Below are 20,190 nucleotides of genomic sequence, written 5' to 3' on the forward strand. Positions count from 1 at the left end.
GGTCTTACTGGTACTTCTAATTAGCTAAAGTGTGAATACATTAACTACAGACATTTTTCACTTTTAAATATAGTGTCCCCATTTTTAAATTCTTAATCTATAAGATGGATTTTTGGAAATGTGAACAATTTATTTCCAAAGAGGGAAAAGGTATTACATTGGTAGTTGCCATTGGCATCCTAAGCTACATAATGATTATTTCCTAACACTGATAAAGTAAGTGACATTAACAAATATGAGCCAGAGTGATGTCCTATCAGCACTGGCCATTTAGTAAAGTAAAAGGGGGTCTTCTTCTTCTGTCTCAGTTGGGACCCTAGGCAAACACGCAGCACCATTTATTCTCCCCAGAAGCACAGCCGATTTCAAAAGTCACCGTGTCTGCTAACCTAAACGGATACTTCCAGGCACTTTCACAGTAACTCTAATGACAACTTCATATTTACTGAGAACTTCCCTGCTCAAGGCACTGTGCTGTCTTATGTGCTGGGGAGAATTTACTCCAAATAGCCCAAGAGACAGGTATTATCAGTGTCTCCCCCTCTCCACACAGAGCAGGGAATTATAGCTTACGGACGTTGCTTAAATGGCTCAAAGCCTGGATCTGAACCCGTATCTGTCCGATCTGAGTGCCCATAGTCAGTCCTAACCACCATGGAGTTTTCACTTAAGATTCTGCTGGAATATCATCTAAGAACCTCTGCCCTAAAACTTCCAGATTTCCATGGAAATGTCAGCAGGAGATGGTACTTAAGGCAGGAATGGTCATTCCCACAGGAAATGTGTAACTTGAGTACAAGTTGGAGATCACGTGTATTAAAATTTCTGAAGCACCCAAGAACATAAAGGACCTCAGCAGAGATGCCTTGGGAAAAAGAAATACCAAAAAATCCTATGCATTTGTTTATCTGTTTCAAATCAACCCATTATTTTTTGTCTTTTTTTTTCTTTTAAATTACTCTTTTATTACACATCTTGTCCCAGTGGACACATTGGTTTTCCTTTTGGACTCATACACCCAGTAGAGGAAAGCTTTTTCTGTTATTGCCGCATCCTTCACATTACAAAAGGACCGAACTACAAGAGGAGCACCTCAGTTCACAGCAGGACAACCCAGACACTGGGCAGCCCCAGGGCCCTCCCTCCCTTCTGCCCACACCCCCACTGGGCTCTCCATGGCCGTGGCTATGGCTGCAAACTGTCTAGAACATTTCTAGAAAATCAATGATTTGAGCAGTAGAAAGTAGACTCATGGGCTGGACTTCCTAAATAGAACCACCCTCTTTTCTTCCTTGGTTCTCCTTCATAGCTCTTACCACAGTTTTAAATGCTTATTTGTATAGTTCTGTGTTTACTGTGTGCCTCCTCTGTGAGACTGCAGTGAAGACAGATGGTGTCTATCTTATTCAATGTTGTGTTCCCCCAGCTTAGCAGTAGATTTCAAATGTTTGTTGTCACTTAAATACTTGAATGAGTACATGGCTCTTTGTAAGCTAACTTAAAGCTTTTTCTAAAAAGAAGGGATAGAAATAAATAAAAGAGCAGGGTCATTTATCAGGAAGTATCTTCTCCACAAGTGCCTGAATTTCTTGAATGTGAGGTAGGTATTCTTCTGGATCAATATAAGAAGCCTTTTTTAGAAAATGTGGTATGCCATTAATTCCAAGCAATCAATGTACAAGTAAACCTTAGGAACAAAGGAATGTTTTCAAAAAGTTCTCTCCCCCACATACGCATAAACTGGGATCTCTTCTTGGTATATATCCTGATAGGATTAGAGGTAATATCATATCTAAACAGTTCATCTTGATTCTTACACTAAAGAATCACAATTTGATCCTGGCACTATTTCCCAGATTGATTTTGTCTAAAATAAATTGCACCATCTACTCTATTTATTTATTTATATATTTCCGAATCCCTACTATGGGCCAGGCAATGTTCTAGGCAGCACACTTGCCTCAAAAAGGCATTACTCTGGTGAGAAATAGAGACAAAATTAAACACATACATACAATGGCTGATGCCCTGTAGAAAACTCAAGCACAAAAAAGGGGACACATGCCTTCTGATCAATGGCGAATGAAAAAAAGAGGGGAACGTCAGGTGCAGTGGCTCACGCCTGTGATTCCAGCACTTTGGAAGGCCAAGGCAGGCAGATTACCTGAGGTCAGGAGTTCGAGACCAGCCTGGCCAACATGGTGAAACCCCATCTCTACTAAAAATACAAAATTTAGCTAGGCGTGGTGGTGGGCGCCTGTAATCCCAGCTACTCAGAAGGCTGAGGCAAGAGAACTGCTTGAGCCCAGGAGGCAAAGGTTGCAGTGAGCCGAGATCGTGCCACTGCACTCTAGCCTGGCTGACGGTGCGAGACTGTCTCAAAAAAAAAAAAAAGGAAACACAGTCATGGAGTCATGGAATAGGGATGGGGATGCCTTTTCAGACAGAAAGGTGAGGCCTCTCCAGAAGTAGAAAGGAAATCTGTGACAATATCAGGGAAACATGCCAGGAAAAGAAAACAGCCAGGACCAAATCTCAAATTAAGAGGAAAAGCAGTATCCAGGCAAACAGACCCATGTGTCCAGAGCAGAGAAGGTGGGAGAAGCAGCTAGAACTGAGGCAGGAGGGGCAGGCAGGGGTAAGGCCTCTGAGAAACACTCATCGCCATTTGCTCGTCTACCCAGAGTAAGCGGAGTAGAAGTCATCAAGCAGAGAGCAGAGAGCAGATCGCAAGCTCTGCAAGGCACCCCAGCTGCTGGCATCTCCCAGCACGCCCCATCCTTGCTGCCCCTGAATAGAAGTATGTTCCTGTCTTACAGGTTTTTAACACTGATCACTGTGATATGAAAGAAGCTAAAGGACTTCTCTGCTTCCCTGTTAGTTGACCTCAATGAGGACTCATTATTTGACTGCTTAATGAAGTACAGTCTTTAAACATGTATCAGTGAACAGATCTGGAACAATATGTATTAAATTTAACATGTTAAATTTAAGTCAATTTAATGTCATTTAGTTATTAACTAATAATTGATCTCATTAATCCAATGTTTCCAACTTCCTACCTCAAACTCAAAGTCACTACTCGCTTCTCTTCCCCCAATTAATCGCCAAAGCCTCCCTCCTTCATTCAGCCCATTCGTCAGACACTCACATACTCCCTGAGTGTCTGCTCAGAGCTAGCACCATGCTAGGTGGTAAGGATCAAGGACCCCCTCCTCATGAAGCCCACTGGCTAGAGGAAGAACTTCTCTGTTCCTGCTCCCTGAGACAAGACACCTTAGAGAGATTTTGATTCATGAGGTTTGACCTTGCTAGGGAGCCTCTGAAGGGCCTTTCTACTGCTTTCCTGATACATTTCCTCTGACCCAGGATGACCTTCCCATGCTGGACGGGGTGAGGAGCTTAGGGAGTACAACATTTATTCCATCCTCCGGGCCAAGATCTGTGCTAAGCACTTTACATGCATTACCTCATTTAATCCTCACAACAATAACAATCACAACTAACACAGATGGAGCGTTCGAGATATGTCAGACACAATTCCAAGCACTTATCACCTCACTTAATCTGCACACTACCAATTGCTATAGGCACTATTATGATCCCCATGTTACAGATGAAACTAAACCTTGCCCATAGTCAGAGCCAGCAGGTGGCAGAGCTAGGTAATTTCAATCCAGACAATCTGGCTTCAGGGTCTGGATTCTCAAATACCATGCCACAGAGCAGCCCTGCTGAGTAACTTTCCCAAGCTACATAGTTTTAAAGTAGTGGAGCCAAGATAAGATCCAGACAGATTCCAGAGTCTACATTCTAACCACCAACCCAGTGGTGTCTCATACCTCACAGTCCGTGGACACCTGAGAATTCCCTTTCTGGGGCCCACAAGGTCAGAGCTATTGCTATAACAACACTAAAACGTTGTCTGCCTTTTTCACTCTCAGGTGTGTACAGTGGAGTTTTCTGGAGGCTATCGTATGTGAAAATGTCATCATTCTGGTGGTTCATGAAATGTGTGATTGCTTAATCTTATGTTTTAACTTTTTCTGATTTATCAATAAGGCCTGTAGTCTAACTAGCATTATTATACCAAATCAGTTTCCTAGCTTTCATATTGTCCTAAAACTTTGTAAGATGTTACTGCTAGAAACGGCTGGGTAAAGAGTACACAGGACTTGGGCCGGTGGCTCATGCCTGTAATCCCAGCACTTTGGGAGGCCGAGGTGGGCAGATCACTTGAGGTCAGGAGTTCGAGACCAGCCTGGCCAACATGGTGAAACCCTATCTCTACTAAAAAAAGAAAAACTAGCCAAGCTTGGTGGCACACGCCTGTAATCCTAGCTATTCAGAGGCTGAGGCAGGAGAATCACTTGAACCCAGGAGGCGGAAGTTGCAGTGAGCAGAGGTTATGCCACTGCACTCCGGCCTGGGGGACAAAGCAAGACTCCTTCTCAAAAATAAATAAATAAGAGTACACAGGACTCTCTACACTATTCTTACAACTTCATGTGGATCTATAACTATTTCAAAATAATTTATTATAATTGCCAATATGGTAAACATCCATAGATACAACAAACATCACCAAAAAGCTCGAGCTGCTGCTGCACTAAGACCGCCTCCAGTCTTCCATCGTACCTCCCCTCTCAGGGCTAAGAAGCAGAAGATAGGACCGATTCCTAGAGACCAAACCTACAACAGTGGAGGGAGGCAGCGGGGGCTTAATCCAAACATTCACGTCCTACGTTCTCCCCTTCCTGGGCACCTCCCCCACTTCCTGAGTACAACTGTTAACATTAAAAACTACAAGCGTTACAACTATAAGCTTTCTCCCCTCTTCCTCCTCCTTCCTTTTTCTCCCTCTATGCCCTGCAATATCTTTTTCTTCCATACTTTGTTTTATGTATTTTCCCTCAAAAATAAGCCATGAACTTTGGGAGGTAGAGGCGGGTGGATCACGAGGTCAGGAGATTGAGATCATCCTGGCTAACATGGTGAAACCCCGTCTCTACTAAAAATACAAAAATTAGCTGAGCATGGTGGAGCGTGCCTGTAGTCTCAGCTACTCGGGAGGCTGAGGCAGGAGAATCGCTTGAACCCAGGAGGCGGAGGTTGCAGTGAGCCGAGATCGCGCCACTGCACTTCAACCTGGACAACAGAGCGAGACTATCTAAAAAATAAAAATAATAATAATTTAAAAAGCCATGAAAAGGAATTTCTATAACTTTCTACATCAATGCACATTTGAAAAGAGAGTGAGCAGTGTCAAGTATGCAAAGTTGGGAACAAGACATGGCTGTGACATTTGCTCTCTCCAAACAGGCACAAGAGTCTTTTTCATTTGAAGGGTTTCACTGCTAATCTCTAAAGAAGAAAAAGCAAAATACACCAGAATAAACTGAGATAAGTTGCAATATCTTCAGAGTATTAAACACAACAACTTACTGTCAATGCCCATTTGGGCTCTTGCAGGGAACGGAGGAAAAAGCAGAAGAAAGTTCCCGATGCTTTAAACCCCAGGGTGGTGAAGCTGAGACCCCAGCAAGGTGAGGTTACCAAAAGGGGCCAATTTGCATTTGTATTCCAGGCCTCGGCTCTACCCAGAGTACACTTTGGCCTCCTAGAAGCCAGTCCCCACTATCCTAACCTAGTAGGATTTCCCCTATGGCTCAGATACAACACTCTCCACAACTTGCAACAGTGTGCCCTGTGTATTGTGAAAGCCCTTCCTGGTTGGCTTGGTTAATCACCTCTCCAGAGAGGCAAATTTAGGGGTGTAGACAGGCAGGCTCTGCTTCACTCACCTCGATAAAACCTGGCACAGAGCACCCAGCTCAGAGCAGTGGTCACTGCAAACAAGCAAACAAATGCCTGGCAATCAACTGCCCAGAGGTCTGGGCACAGAGAGATGGCTGTAAGAGCAGTATGGCCCCAGCTGGCCATGGAGTCCATGGAAGTGGATGAGAGGCCTCCATGGAAAGCAGAGAAGGAGAGACTAGCCAAAAACAAAGCCCTCAGAATGCCCTTATCAAAGAATGAAACGGAAGAAAAAGCGCAGCAAATGAGTCCCAGTCCTAGAAGTCATCGCAGAGCCAAAGAGGCACCAAGCGCATAGCATCACCAAAGCCAGGGAAGACTCCGGGACGTGAGGTGGTCAACAGAGCCAAACCCTGCTGCTGATCCTTCAAAATCTGTCACATCCGATCTCTTTCTCCAGTTCCCATTGCCACTGACATCTTCCAACCTGAAGCTATTCAGGAATCTCCAATCGTCCTGCACATATTGGCAGCAAGTGTCCGTGTGCTGGAGCAGTGCTACCTGGGGAATGCAGCAACCAAAAGAAGGGGCAGGTCCTGCCCACCTGCACCCCAAGCTAATGTGGCAGACTAGGGGTGCTCCACGTCTCAATGACCTAAAGAGTGATGTAAGAGAGATGAGGAGGGGACAGTGCAGAGCTTTAGTTAGGATGGCAGGGGAAGGTCTCTCAGAGAAGATGTCATACAGGGACTTGGACTTAAGAGATGAAAATGAGTCATGTATTAAGAACTGAGGAGTCCAGGCAAACATGCTGAGGAGAGAAGGGCCTTGGGCTGTTCAGGAATAAAGAGGCCAATGCAGCTGCACCAGAGTAGAGCCGGGAAAAAAGGAGAGGCAGCTGCCACTGGAACCTGCAAAACCAAGGCAGGAAGAAGAGCTGGACTGCATTCAGAAAGCAGTGGGATGACACAAGAGGGTTTGGGCAGGAGAGTGACAAGATGGGGTGAGGCTTTCTGGCTTCTAGTCTACTCTATATTTAACTTCTCTGAACCTTTTATCTTCTTGAATAAGCAATCTACAAAGCATCTGATTCAGAACGCTTTTTAAACTTTCTAAATAAAATCTAGTCGTTCATCTGCTGGCTTTAGAGACTGTCAACGTTCAAGAGAAGCAAAGAAAATAAGACACCTGAGGGCTCATCCCCTCCTCTTGTCCAGACAATTCTAATACAGAATGGGAATGGGTGAGAGTGGTGACAGGGAGTCAGTAAGCAGGAGAAGGAGCTTTCTACTCTGCCTCCCATTGAGGCTGTTACTGATGATACTGAGTTTCAACTTCTCAAACTATCTTCATCCAAAGCAGCAAACTGTGGGCTACAGCCTTTCATCTCAGATGCGGTTTGTTTGGTCTACCCATGGATTTAAAAAAAAAAAAAAAAATCTATTGGAAGAAATCACAGAAAAATCCCCATTTTACTCTGACAGGTCATCCCTGGCCCCTACAGGCATCTGGGTTCCTGGCACACCCTCTGGCCCCTCCTACCCTCACCATACTAGGTCCCCTTCCTACTCTGGGCCTTTCTCAATTTAGGCTTTCACCTGGCCCTCAATTCTTCTGATGGTCAATATCCTCCACACCCTTCCAGGTCAGTGCAAATCCCAGCTCCTCCACGAAAACGTTCCCAACAACTCGCAACGACTGCTGGCTTTTCTGATTTCCCAGATGGTGAGCTGCATGTTCTGTAAGGCCTGTGGAGAATGGTCCCATAGGAAGGAAAACTGCTGGTGAGGAAATCAATCAGGAGCTTTCGTAATAGCCCAGACAAGGGATGTTTGGGTCTGAATTCAAGCAGTAATAGTAATCAAACTATTTTATAGGACAGAATCAGCACGTGGTTACCGGCTGAAAAATAACAGTAATAAATAACAACTTACGGTGTTTCCTATATGTCAGGCATTAGCCTAAGGGCTTTATGTCCAGTAACTCATTTACTATTGACTGCAACCACATGGCACATGGGGTGGGCACCATTACTGTCCCCATTACTGTCCCCATTTAACAGATAAGAAAGCGAGCACAAATAAGCCGAGGACTTGCCCAAGGTCACACAGCTGGAATGGCATTGCCAGAACTGACCAAGGAGAGTGAGTTACAGGGTATCAAAGGAGAGGCAGAGAAAACCAGTCCCACAGCTTCCTTCTCTGCCAAAGTGTTACTATCCTAATGTAAAAGAAAAGGCTTCTTGCCACAAGCTTGTTCCAGTGACTTAAGGAAATGCTATTCAGGTTAATTTTTTTCTGAATTTCAGAAATAATATTTCCATTCAGAAAGACAAGGTCCTAGATTTTCTAAAAATTGCTAATTTACCTAGTAGAATACATGATTCAAAATGAGATTTCAAGTGCCACCATTATTCATTCAGCATGCTAATTTCCAAAACTACACATTTATTAATTGAGGTTTAAGTCAAAACATAGGAACCACCTTACTTAGAAGTCTTTTTTAAAAGTGAAAAAGTCAGATTCATATTTATAATTATCTACAAAAAATATACTTCTATATTAACAATGATAAAACAGTGAAAGTGGTTTCAACTTTTTATATCCTGTATATTTTTAGAATGAGAAAAAAGGGGGAGATATAACTAAGATGAAAAGATAGAAAGCTATCCCAGGGTTTCACTCTTTGGAATTAAGATTATGATAGACCTATCTAGATGGTCAGATGGTCTCCCATAAAACAGCTCCTGTAAAGAAATGAACTACTGATACATGCAACAGTGCGGCTGAATCTCAGAAACAGTATGCAGACAAAGTGTGTGTTGACACAAGACAAACGCCAAAGGGCAAGGGCGGTATGATTCCACTCCCATGAAACCCCGGAATAGGAAAAACCAGTGTGTAGGAACAGAGAGACGATCAGTAGTGACCTTGGGCAGGGAAAGACTAACTTCAGAGCAGCAGAAAAGAACTTTTTTGGGGGTGAGGGACACGTCCTATGACTCGACAGCGGTTAAGAGTTACACGGGTGTGAAACTTGTACTATACAGTTAAAGCAGTTACCTTTTACTGTATGCAGATTATACCTCAGAGTTGATTTTTAAAGTCAAATAACTAAACCGGTCAATAAATCCTAAATTCTCATCTTTAAATCATGTTAAAATGGAACTTTAATGCACCAAGAAAATATTTTCAATTGTGTTCACTTTCTTATCTGTCAAATAGGGATAGTAATGGTGCCCACCTCACGCAGTTGCGGTCAATAGTAAATGACGTACTGAACTTCTGTAAAGCATTTTGGCTAGTGCCTGACATATAGGAAACACTGTAAGTTAATATTTTTTATTATTATTATTTTTAACCAAGTCCTGGTTCTGCCCTGTAGAATAGTTTCATTATTTGTATTTATTAAGAATTTTTTTGGCCGGGCGTGGTGGCTCAAGCCTGTAATCCCAGCACTTTGGGAGGCCGAGACGGGCGGATCACGAGGTCAGGAGATCGAGACAATCCCGGCTAACACGGTGAAACCCCGTCTCTACTAAAAATACAAAAACTAGCCGGGCGAAGTGTCGGGCGCCTGTAGTCCCAGCTACTCGGGAGGCTGAGGCAGGAGAATGGCGTAAACCCGGGAGGCGGAGCTTGCAGTGAGCTGAGATCTGGCCACTGCACTCCAGCCTGGGCGACAGAGTGAGACTCTGCCTCAAAAAAAAAAAAAAAAAAAGAATTTTTTAACTCAACTCTAACAGTCCTCTACTCAAAACCCCCCAAAGTTTCCCCATCTCACTGGCAAAGTCTACTCTGGTCCTTCTGGTGACCCGAGAGCTGAGCCCACACTTCTTTGACCATTTACTCCACCCTCCTAAGGTCTGCTCCAGGTACCTGAACCACAGAACCAACCTCCTCCACTCTCCCTACCCAGCCCTTCTCTCCATATTCTTCAGACAAATGTTGACTGTCATCAGCAAGGTAACTCTGCTCTACAGCATAACATTGACACTGGCTGCTGTTACATAAAGCTGCATGCACCATCCCACATGGCCAACACACACTAATGTTTTTATTTTTAAAACTATGTAAGAATAAGCAAATTTTATTGGTGTTTCATTTAAATTTATATAAGTAACTCCTTTTATGTGCTCTGCCCAGAGAATTATCAGCAATTATTATATCAGTTTAATCCATTTAAAGCACCTAGTTTCTTAAATATTGACTTGATCAAAACTAACTACAAAGTGACAGCAATACGTGATGGAATACATTAGACCCAATTTTCCTTAATATTAAGGACAATTCATAATATATTCATACTAAAATATGTATTATTGCTACAATAGACTAATAATCATCAAAGTAATTGTTACAAGCAAAACACAGCTTAGAATCACACAGTATTAAAATCTCTAAAATTCTATGAACAACCCATTTTTGTATAGATTTGCAAACAAGAATCTAAGCTACTATGCTGGAACAAACGATGGGAAAAATAAAAATCAAACAAGCTTCAGTTTACTGAAATGGCATTAAATTATATTTGGTTAAGAAACGAGCAGGACTGCTATAACAATAAACAGATGAAAACACAAACCAAGAAACACTTATACACCACTTTTGAAAAAGAACAGGAGTCAAATTAGTTCTGAAATACAAAAAAGTACCCTCTTTCAAAAAGCTGTCAGGTTCACTAAGTTGTCCGACTGAAGAAACTGTCCTAAAGCCTGGTGTTAATCTCAGTAGTGAACACACATTATCACCACACTCCTGCTCCCTTACAATCCGGTTTCCCTAGCACAGTGGGGAGGACATCCTAAAAATGGAAATCAGCTTGTGCCACTGTCCAGTAGCCCTAAAGGCCCTACGAACCTTAGCTCTCACACCAACGTCCTCTTATCCCAGAGCCCCTGACGGGGCCAAGCTCCAGACCATGGCTTGCTCTCTGTCCTGTGAACTACCAAGCTCATTTCCACTCCAGGGCCTTTGTACTACTATGTGTTCACTCTGCCTGGAATTTTCTTTTTCCAGATCTTCATGTGTCTATGTGGCTCCCGGCTATTACCTAAGTTTCAGTTCTACTAGCAATCACCTCCACAGAATAGTCTTCTCTGACCATGTCATCCAAAGACCACCTTTCACCTAGAGCCATCACCCTTTATAACAAGATCTTGTTTAATTGTCTTCACAGCACTTTTCACTATCTGAAATTACCTTGCTTGTCTTCCTGCTTTTTTAACCGTCTCCCTCTTGGAGTATGTTACTGGCAGAGCCCTTGCCCACTTAGTTCACTGCAGAACCCACAACATACTGGGGTACAGTCTGTGCCTGATGAAAGAGGGAAGGAATGAATGAATGTTAGGGACAACTGAGATAATGAACCCATTCCTGAGATAAAGCCATTCCTAGATAAGTCTAGGAAAATAAGAAGGAAAACAGTGGAACATCTCAAAAGTTAAGTATCAGGATGGGTGTGCAATTGAAGCAAGTAGGATACCGATGATCTGAGAATGCTGCCTCAATAGTCAGTGCTGAAAATACTGGCAGGCTGTGGACTCTATTGCTTCTTCTAAAGGAATCAATAACAAACAATATGATATGCCCATGACGAGGATCCCGCAGTCCCTGAAACTCAGCTGTCAGGCATATATAAACAAATTGTTCTATGCTATTGTCTTCAAGACCATACACATCATAAGAAACAGAACTGAAAACTAAAATCCATCAAAGCAATGCTGATCCGTTCCCAGAGAGAATAACCTAACCCTAAAATAACCATCAGGATTGTATGTATAAGTATTTATAAGTCAATCTTCTTCAAGTTCAAACTTTTTTATATCTGAATTTTGTTGTGTAGATACTTCTCAGTTTTTCGAGCATTTACTGCTCATTTTCACTGTCTGAAAATGACAGCCATAAATATGAGAAGGGAAAACTGTAAATTATCCTGAAATAAGTCTTAATCCTTAAAAATTCCTGGGGTGATTGTCGAAAAACACTGATAGATTTTATGCCATAACAATAAGGTCTAAACAGCATATAACTAATGTTCTTCTAATAATGAAAATATAACAAAAGATGCTAAAAACTTTTCTCATGAAAAGTGGGCAATTTTTATACTACAGATAAAAGTTTCATTACTACCAGACCATTTAAATGACACCCAAATCAGAAATGTGTTAACCATTAGAAACATAAGGACACTTTTCCACTGATACTTGGCTTTTAGGATCAAAGGCTGTCTTCTGCAGATCTGATATTAAAACTTGTCAAAAGCAAAATGAAATTGTAAAAGAGCCAAAAAAAAAAAAAAAAGAAGTAGTTATTGCTACCACTTTTTGACTGGCATGCAGACTTTTTTAAACACAAGTTTGACATAATTGAAATACAAAGCAAAAGTTTGAAGTGTCAAGTCTAATACACTAGAAATATTATAAGCCTAATACTGTACAAGAATTAAGGCATAATTAATCATAAGGTTAAAGGTGTAGACACATCAAATAAATGATTCTGAACAGCAATGCAACAAGAACAATATCAACATTTAGATTCCACTTTGGAAGAACTCACAACCATTCTAGCACAGGATCGAGACTCCTCCAACAAAACAGTTCCTAGACCGTAGAAAACTGAGCTCCTTTGACTGACCAGGTTCATATTAAGAATCAATCTTAAAACAGGAAAATAAATGAAATCTATGAAATATATACGAGCATAACTTTGATGGACGATGACTGTGAAATCCACTTTGTTCTCTTTTCCCTCCCCCACCTCACCATTTCAAAAATAATTTGCCTTCAAAAGCATGTCAATAAATCCGCAAGTTTTAAAATAATAGCATGTGCCCCATGTGTTCGCCAGATTCATTTTTTATGATATATGTCCTCTGCATTAAAATAAACATTTCTGATAAAGAAGGTAATGAAAAGAAATCAAAAGAATCCATTCCAAAAATTTCACATCTCTCAATGCAACACAGGACTGAATTTATTAAACTTGGCCCAGCTAATTAAATTGAACTTGTGATCTCTAGTTAGAATCACCTGTAAATGATAAAAAGGTGTCCAAAGTTTCAGTTGATGAGGGATCCAAAATGTTTTCAAGTCTGAGAGTTTTAAGCTAAGGACTTAAAAAATTACATACTTCATATTTTTGGTTTTGTCCTTCTTATTTTAAAAATAAGTGCTTATGAAGATTTTAAAAAGAGAACATTTCTGACACCCACGAATTTCTATAACTACAAGTGAGATGATATTGAAACCAGAAAATAAGAATCCTACTCTAGAATATATTATTAGATCCACATAACTGGTTCTACTTATCAGAACACCCTTGAGGCTATGAAAATATCCATAGCAGAATAATTTAATCACCAGGTAATCCCACATCTCCTGTAAAGAGAAACACATCTTACATTTCAATATCTGCCCTCTTGTTTTTATTCTGAGAACAGGTTTTTCAAGGACAAAATGCTTAAAGTTTCTTCTTTGAACATTTGCGGTCTCTATAAATAACTTTTAATCCTCTCTTTTCAACCAACAGATAATCACAAAATAAAAAATGCCAAAAATGAAAGCTTAATAAGCTTCAAAACACACAAAAAAAACTCACACTAGAGTGTGGAAAGGCAGAATTCAAAAAGAAAGTCTTAATGAAAATCCCTAAGAATGAGTCCTCTACTCAGGGAATCACAGAAACGCCAACCCATGCCCAAACAACGCACATTCCATCCACTGCACGAACAAATGCACAGTATGAATGCAATGAACTAATTTATGGTATTAAGAAACAACAATGAGAATCCAGGAGAAATGAACGTGTGTGCTACTATCTTGTAAAAATCAAGAGCTGGTCTAACATCTAGGTCATGTATTTGTATAAATTCTGATTTTTAAACTCACCTGATTCATTTTCAATTCCTGTTGTGTTCTGTAAAGATACACACAACAAAGAAACTTCTTTGATTACATGAACCCTAAAAAGAAAAACAGACAATTGTAATATGTACCTGCCTACAAATTTACAGGGATTTAAAACCACATACAGAACTGTAGAGTTTGCTCAAAGGGCTATTTATAAAGCAACTCTATGCCAAATCAACTTCAATCTACGCTGAGAGCTTCCTTATCAGATTTATTATCTCCAGTAAAATAGATTTCTTACTACTCTTTACTAGGGCTTCACTGTACTCTACAACTGAAAGCAGACTCATTAGGATGACATCAAATCTTTACTTTGGAACTGCATCATTCCTAAGAAGAAATAAATTAGCTTTGTTAATAGAAATACAAAGCATTATTGAGTACCTTATTATGCAATATAAGTGTCCTTCTTTTTCTTTTACCAATACTGTGTTGAATGTAAACACCATTAGACCCCATTACATTATTCTGTTTTTCAAGTTCCTGAATTAGAAAGGTGAATTTACTAACATTGGCCACCGGGAGTTCTCTCTGAGGAAAAGAACAAAAAACTGGCAGTAAAATGCAAATGTTTTAATAAAAGATGTTCGGAAACAGCTACATTGTCCCTTTAAAAACCCGTGTTCAATGTATTCATAGTACAGTAAACTAAGAAGACAAAATTATTTCTTGTAAGTGCATATGATATGCTTGTTTCTAAATAATAATCTCTGAAAATGGTCCTTTCTGCAATGTATGCCTTAAGAGTCATATGATATAATTCATAATATATTAAATCACGACACTTTAAGTAGAACTTCCACTGTAAGGTTCTAAACATTTCCCACAAGTTTATATACACACACCATTAGGCATAATTCTCCTATTTCTTTATGCACTTGTTTATAACTTATCTTTCCTTCCTTGACTCACAAGCCTCTGCTTACATTGTAACATTATGTTCTAATTGTTAATAACCCAAAGAATACATTCTTCCTACTGCCTACCCACTGTTTTGATATTTTACCCTTGTTTTTTAATAAGGTAGTTGGATTTTTCTTTCCTTTTCTTGATCTATTTAACCACTCACCTGATCACCCTTAACCACCAAAGGCACTATATTTAAGTTAGGGCCTGGCCGTCTGAACTACTTTTATTCATAATTGGCATAAGGATGTATTCCATGAGATTGCATCTTGTTAGAGAGCGCACTGCTAGCCAAACCAATATAAACTCTTGGTAAGCAAGTACTCAGAAAAAAAAAAAAAAAAAGCCAGAGAATTGAAAGTTAAACCATGAAGTCCATTCCTTTACATTTTAATACTGAGCATCTTTCTCATCTGTATTTACATGTCCTGCCTTAGTAAACATCATATATTGAACATAATCAACCCTCTTCTCTAAGACTTAAGATTGTTATCAAGTTAAAAATGTATATTTTGGTATTAAATAGTGATGCGGTTAGTCATCCCTCAGATGTGCACACCTGAGCCGCGACTAGAAATGCCTACTTACTACTACTATCTAGTTCCACATGGTGGCCCTGCATGACACCTTATTCCCCCAGGTGAATAAGATGTTAGGGGTTTCACTTGTCCTCTTACAAAGCTTTTATGGGTAGATGTATTAACACTGGCTCAGGGGAGTTCTCTTTGAGGAACAGAACAAAACACATCTGTGGTAAAATGCAAAGGTTTTAATAAAAGATGTTTGGAAAGAGTTATAATGCTTTACCATTTCCCTTTGTTTGCCTTTTCCCTCTCACAAGAATCGTCGGTATCATGATCATCAGTATCATTTATGAAACTTCTTCCAAGGACCAGCAGGCACTGTGCTGCCTTCAGTGAACCGGCTCAGGTCCCCTTTACCAAAATAAGCACAGCACCAGCATCCTCAGTTAACAAGAGCTTAAGATAATTCGGTCAAGGTCTCATAATTTTGGTTTCTGCTAAAGCATCTAAACTACATTTCACCCATTTTTTACTCCTGCCTCCCAATGAGCACCCACTATGCGTCAAGCACTACCCTTGAGCAGTGGAAAAGAGGAAGATCCCTGCCCTTTTGGGGAAGACAGCTACAGTAAATGCATAAGTAAAATATGTGGCATGCCAGAAAATGAAAGTGCTTTAGAAAAAAATAAAGAGTTATGGAGAGGAAGATAGTTATCACAATCTCTGTCTCTACCTCTATGTGTGCAAATTCAACAATGTGGTCAGAGAAGGACTCAGAAGGGGCAGTCTACGTAAAAGCCAGGAAAGGGACGAGCTTCGAACAGGAAAGTATGGGGAGAAATATTATATGGAGGTGGAGGTGGAAGTGAAAGCGAGAAGCCTCACAAGGCTGCGAGCCTCGGGAAGCAGAGAGGGAGTCAGGATGCTGGTGTGGCTGGTACACAGTCGGTGAAGGGCACATGAAGAAGCAATGTGGGAGGGTGATGCCCAGTCTAACCAAGAGACGATGAGGCCATGGCTCAGGCAGTAGAAGAGATGTGAGAAGTAACTGGATCCTGGATGGACGGACGGAGGGAGAGATGGACAGAATTTTTATGTTATGTTATGTTATGTTATGTTATGTTATGTTATGTTATGTTATGTTATGCTATGTTATGTTATGTTATGTTATTTTATTTTATTTTATTTTATTTTTTATTTTATTGAGATGGAGTCTCGCTCTGTCACCAGGCTGGAGTGCAGTGGTGTGATCTCGGTTCACTGCAAGCTCCGCCTCCCGGGGGTCAAGCAATTCTCCTGCCTCAGCCTCCCGAGTAGCTAGTACTACAGGTGTGTGCCATCACACCCAGTCAATATTTTTGTATTCTTAGTAGAGACAGAGTTTCACCATGTTGACTATGATGGTCTCGAGCACCCAGGATGTACTGCAGTTTTAGATCTTAGGCATGAAAGAAAGGAAGTCAGGGATGGCACTGAGGTTTTTGTCGTGAGGGCATGGGAGGATGGAGCTGCTGTTTTCTGAGATGCTGCCTTATTCTTACCATCTGCTTTTCATGTTTGCCCTCTTTATTTAACACTTCTTTTCTTTTCCTCACCTTTTGTCATTGCTAGCTCATGGGCACAATTCAGACAGCTGAGATATCCTAACATCTGATGTTGAATAACTAAAATAGTACTTAAAACATTGTATTCTTTATTATCTCAATGAATCTCATGTTTTTCTTTTTTTCTGGAGATGGGGTAGTACTCTGTCACCCAGGTTGGAATGCAGTGACACAATCGCAGCTCAGTGCAGCCTCGAACTCCTAGGCTCAAGTGATCCTCCCACATCAGCCTCCTAAGTAACTAAGACAACAGGCTTGCATCACCATGCCTAGCTAATTTTTTTTATTTTTTATTTTTTATTTATTTATGTATTTATTTATTATTATTATTATTATTATTGGCAAAGACGGAGTCTCACCTTGTTGCCCAGGCTATCATCTTTTTCTTTTCTTTTTTTTTTTTTTTTTTTTGAAACAGAGTCTTGCTCTGTTACCCAGGCTGGAGTGCAGTGGCGCGATCTCCGCTCACTGCAAGCTCCGCCTCACAGGTTCATGCCATTCTCCTGTCTCAGCCTCCTGAATAGCTGGGACTACAGGCGCCCGCCACTATGCCTGGCTAATTTCTTTTTGTATTTTTAGTAGAGATGGGGTTTCACCTTGTTAGCCAGGATGGTCTGGATCTCCTGACCTCGTGATCCGCCTGCCTAGGCTTCCCAAAGTGCTGGGATTACAGGCGTGAGCAGCCAGCCTGCCCAGGCTATCATCTTTTCTTAATTAAAAAAAGGTTAGAATATAATTCAGATTGTTACATAATTAATAATCTTCTCTTTCTACACCACCTGTTTCCTCTCTGTCCTAATGAGAATGTACTTATTATTTCTTTCCAGAGAAAAGAAAGATCATAACATCTTTTTCTTAAAGATTCACTATATATCTGTGTGGGGAGAGCCTCCTCCCTGTTACTTCCAATTCCTAATTGCTAAAAACCAGACCCTCATTTTTTCCTCTCTGCCTCTTGGACTCACAAAATTGTCAATCTATATACATAAAATACTGTACAACAAAAACACTGTAAATCTGATAGTGAATTCTCAAATGTCATTTTAAAAACTTAATTCTTTATTCAACTATACCAGAAACAAGGGGTATTAAACGAAAAGAAGTAAGACCTGGGCAGAGTGTCTCAACAGAAGAACCCTGCATTTTGGACTGGCCAACTCCTTGAGCAAGACAGTCCCTTTCCTTATGGGCATTTAACATTGCTCTGAGCAATCAACACTAGCAGTGCCTCCAATAATTTTGACAATCGAAAATACCTACACACATTCTCAAATGCCCTTCCAACTGAGAACCTCTGAATGTGGTAACCATGTGATGAGCTGCAACAGGATAATAATGTATTTTAAAGCAACTACAGCATCTAAAAATGTTTGGAATAACTTCCTTAAGATTCCTCCAGCACTGCTGAAAACCCCCGTGGAAGTGCCATGGCAATCCTACATAACTTTCATATTCAGTGTTGACTTCAACAGTCCTGTCTTTACACGCCCATGTAACTAACACATGGTGTCTCCAGGCCAAGGTTTTATCAAATGTGAGAAACTGAATGATCAATCCAGCAGTGCAGAGGCAGAGAGAAATCTTTCCAAGCGTATCACTGAAACCTTAACAACTCTGCCAAACGCTCTTTTTTAAAGCGCAAACAATTAAGTGCCTCTGCTTTGCTAACGGCAGATACTGAAAATCTTTAAATCCCTAGGACTTCTCCAACCTTGACTTATACCTTAGTTTCTTTTCTGGATTTCCATGTCTGATCAAACCTTCTTGAATATTTCTACAGCACCCCTTGAATAAGTCTAACATATCCCTTCTATCCCACCTTAATATTTATCAGTCCTATAACAGCATACACTCTTAGAAAATAAGAGTTTGATCTCTATTTTACATATCTAACATTTTAATATGAGTATATGAGTATATGCACTTAACTTTTCAAGATACTGCTTTCAAGTTCTAGACAAATCAGTCTTAGAAACATTTATTAATAGCATAAAGATGATTTGATGATTAACCAGTATCAATATAACAATAATAAAATAATTTGAGTCATTTTTAAGATACTAGTCCCATAAAGTGTCCACACAACCTCAACAACTGTTAAGCTGCTGTCTTCTGACACGGAAGTCCAGAGACCAGAAAATCTAGACCCATGTGGGACAGCCCTTTCCCTGGGTCATACCAGCCCTGCAGCCCCAGCACTCTCTATTACCAATCCTCTGAAATACAGCAGGTTTATCTAAACAAAGACACAAACTAGCATTAATATAATACATGTTACACTTAAACTGTCTTCATATCTGCCCTTTATGGACTTCTAAAAATCTACAAATCTATATGAAAGGCAAAGTAGGAGCAACAGATTTTTTTTAAAAATTAGTTTAAGTCTGTGAGGGAAGGGACAGAATTGGGAAAATACATATTTGATTTGTACATTCACCTTTAAATCACTGATATAATTTTTACAATTTTCTTTAGGATCACTTTAGATCTCTGGTAGGGAGGGAAGAGTATCTGGAAAATAATTAACTTTGCAATAGTCACATAGAGGTCACTGATACTATTTTATAATTATTTTAAGTTACAAAAAATTCTACATTGTGACACCAAGAATCAGAAAAAAACTAACTTTTATGATTCAGGAAGTTTATGGATAAAGAGTAAAACAGAAATAAGTAAGAGAATATGTTTTTATGGAATTTAAAAGATCAGAATGAAAACATGGACTAGACATAAGAAAAAAAGTTGCCATTTTGGGAAAGGAGTCTTAGAAAGTTCATGGCCAACATAAAAAAAAATTCTAAAGCTAATCACCACATAAAGAAGATCTCAAGGCAAATAAATACTGTAGCAAATACAGAGATGATTCAGCTTTTAGCAGAGTAGATTTGTAGTGTCGTCTAACAGTGACCTTAACTTACTCTGACCAAAAGATTCTTGCAATCCTGAAACTTCTAGAAAAATAATAAAAATGTCTGAAATATGCCAACTTCTCACAAACAGTTTTTATTGATTTAAAAATGCTATTAAGGTATTCACTGTCATAGAAAACTACCACGTATAACTCCTAAATTACAATCTTTGAACTTTTCTTTCTTCCGAAAATCTCCACAATTAGAATCTGTAAACTTCAGATATCAATATGAAAACACGTAGCACCCACTTGTTAGATTAAACAAAAGCACAGATATTGAATCTGCCCAGGAATTGGTAAATGAAAATTCATCAGTTTTCCCTTTCTAAAATAATACAATTTCACGAGTGTAATCATCTAGCTTCATACTCAAAAATATAGCCCCAACCTTGGTATTAAAATGCAGACTATATTACCAAATTAAATAAAGTGAAAAATCAAATCTGATACTTTAAGAATGAGGAGATTCCATGTGTGTGGAGAGAGAGACTGCGCAGACAGGAAAGGGGTGGCAAGCGGCTGAACCAGAGGCAATGAATTCCTTCTGCTTGAAACCACTCATGCCTCTCACCCCCAGAA

The 20,190-nt window shown here is 40.1% G+C and overlaps 1 protein-coding gene across 4 annotated transcripts in view; it reads right to left on the reverse strand.

Moving 5' to 3' along the window:
• The window catches only part of PRDM2 (PR/SET domain 2), a 131,821-nt gene that overhangs the window by 103,044 nt on the left and 8,587 nt on the right, over window positions 1-20,190 (reverse strand). For 3 of the 4 annotated variants that reach the window (XM_030913474.1, XM_030913475.1, XM_030913476.1), the window contains exon 2: window positions 13,646-13,719. The exons of the other annotated variant lie outside the window; for it this stretch is intronic. In XM_030913474.1, coding sequence (XP_030769334.1) covers window positions 13,646-13,654 — 9 coding nt within the window. In that variant the 5' untranslated portion in view covers window positions 13,655-13,719. The remainder of the gene's footprint in view (window positions 1-13,645; window positions 13,720-20,190) is intronic. 4 annotated transcript variants of the gene reach the window in all.

This window comes from Rhinopithecus roxellana, chromosome 12 (genome assembly GCF_007565055.1).
Source record: "Rhinopithecus roxellana isolate Shanxi Qingling chromosome 12, ASM756505v1, whole genome shotgun sequence".
Lineage (NCBI taxonomy): Eukaryota > Metazoa > Chordata > Mammalia > Primates > Cercopithecidae > Rhinopithecus > Rhinopithecus roxellana.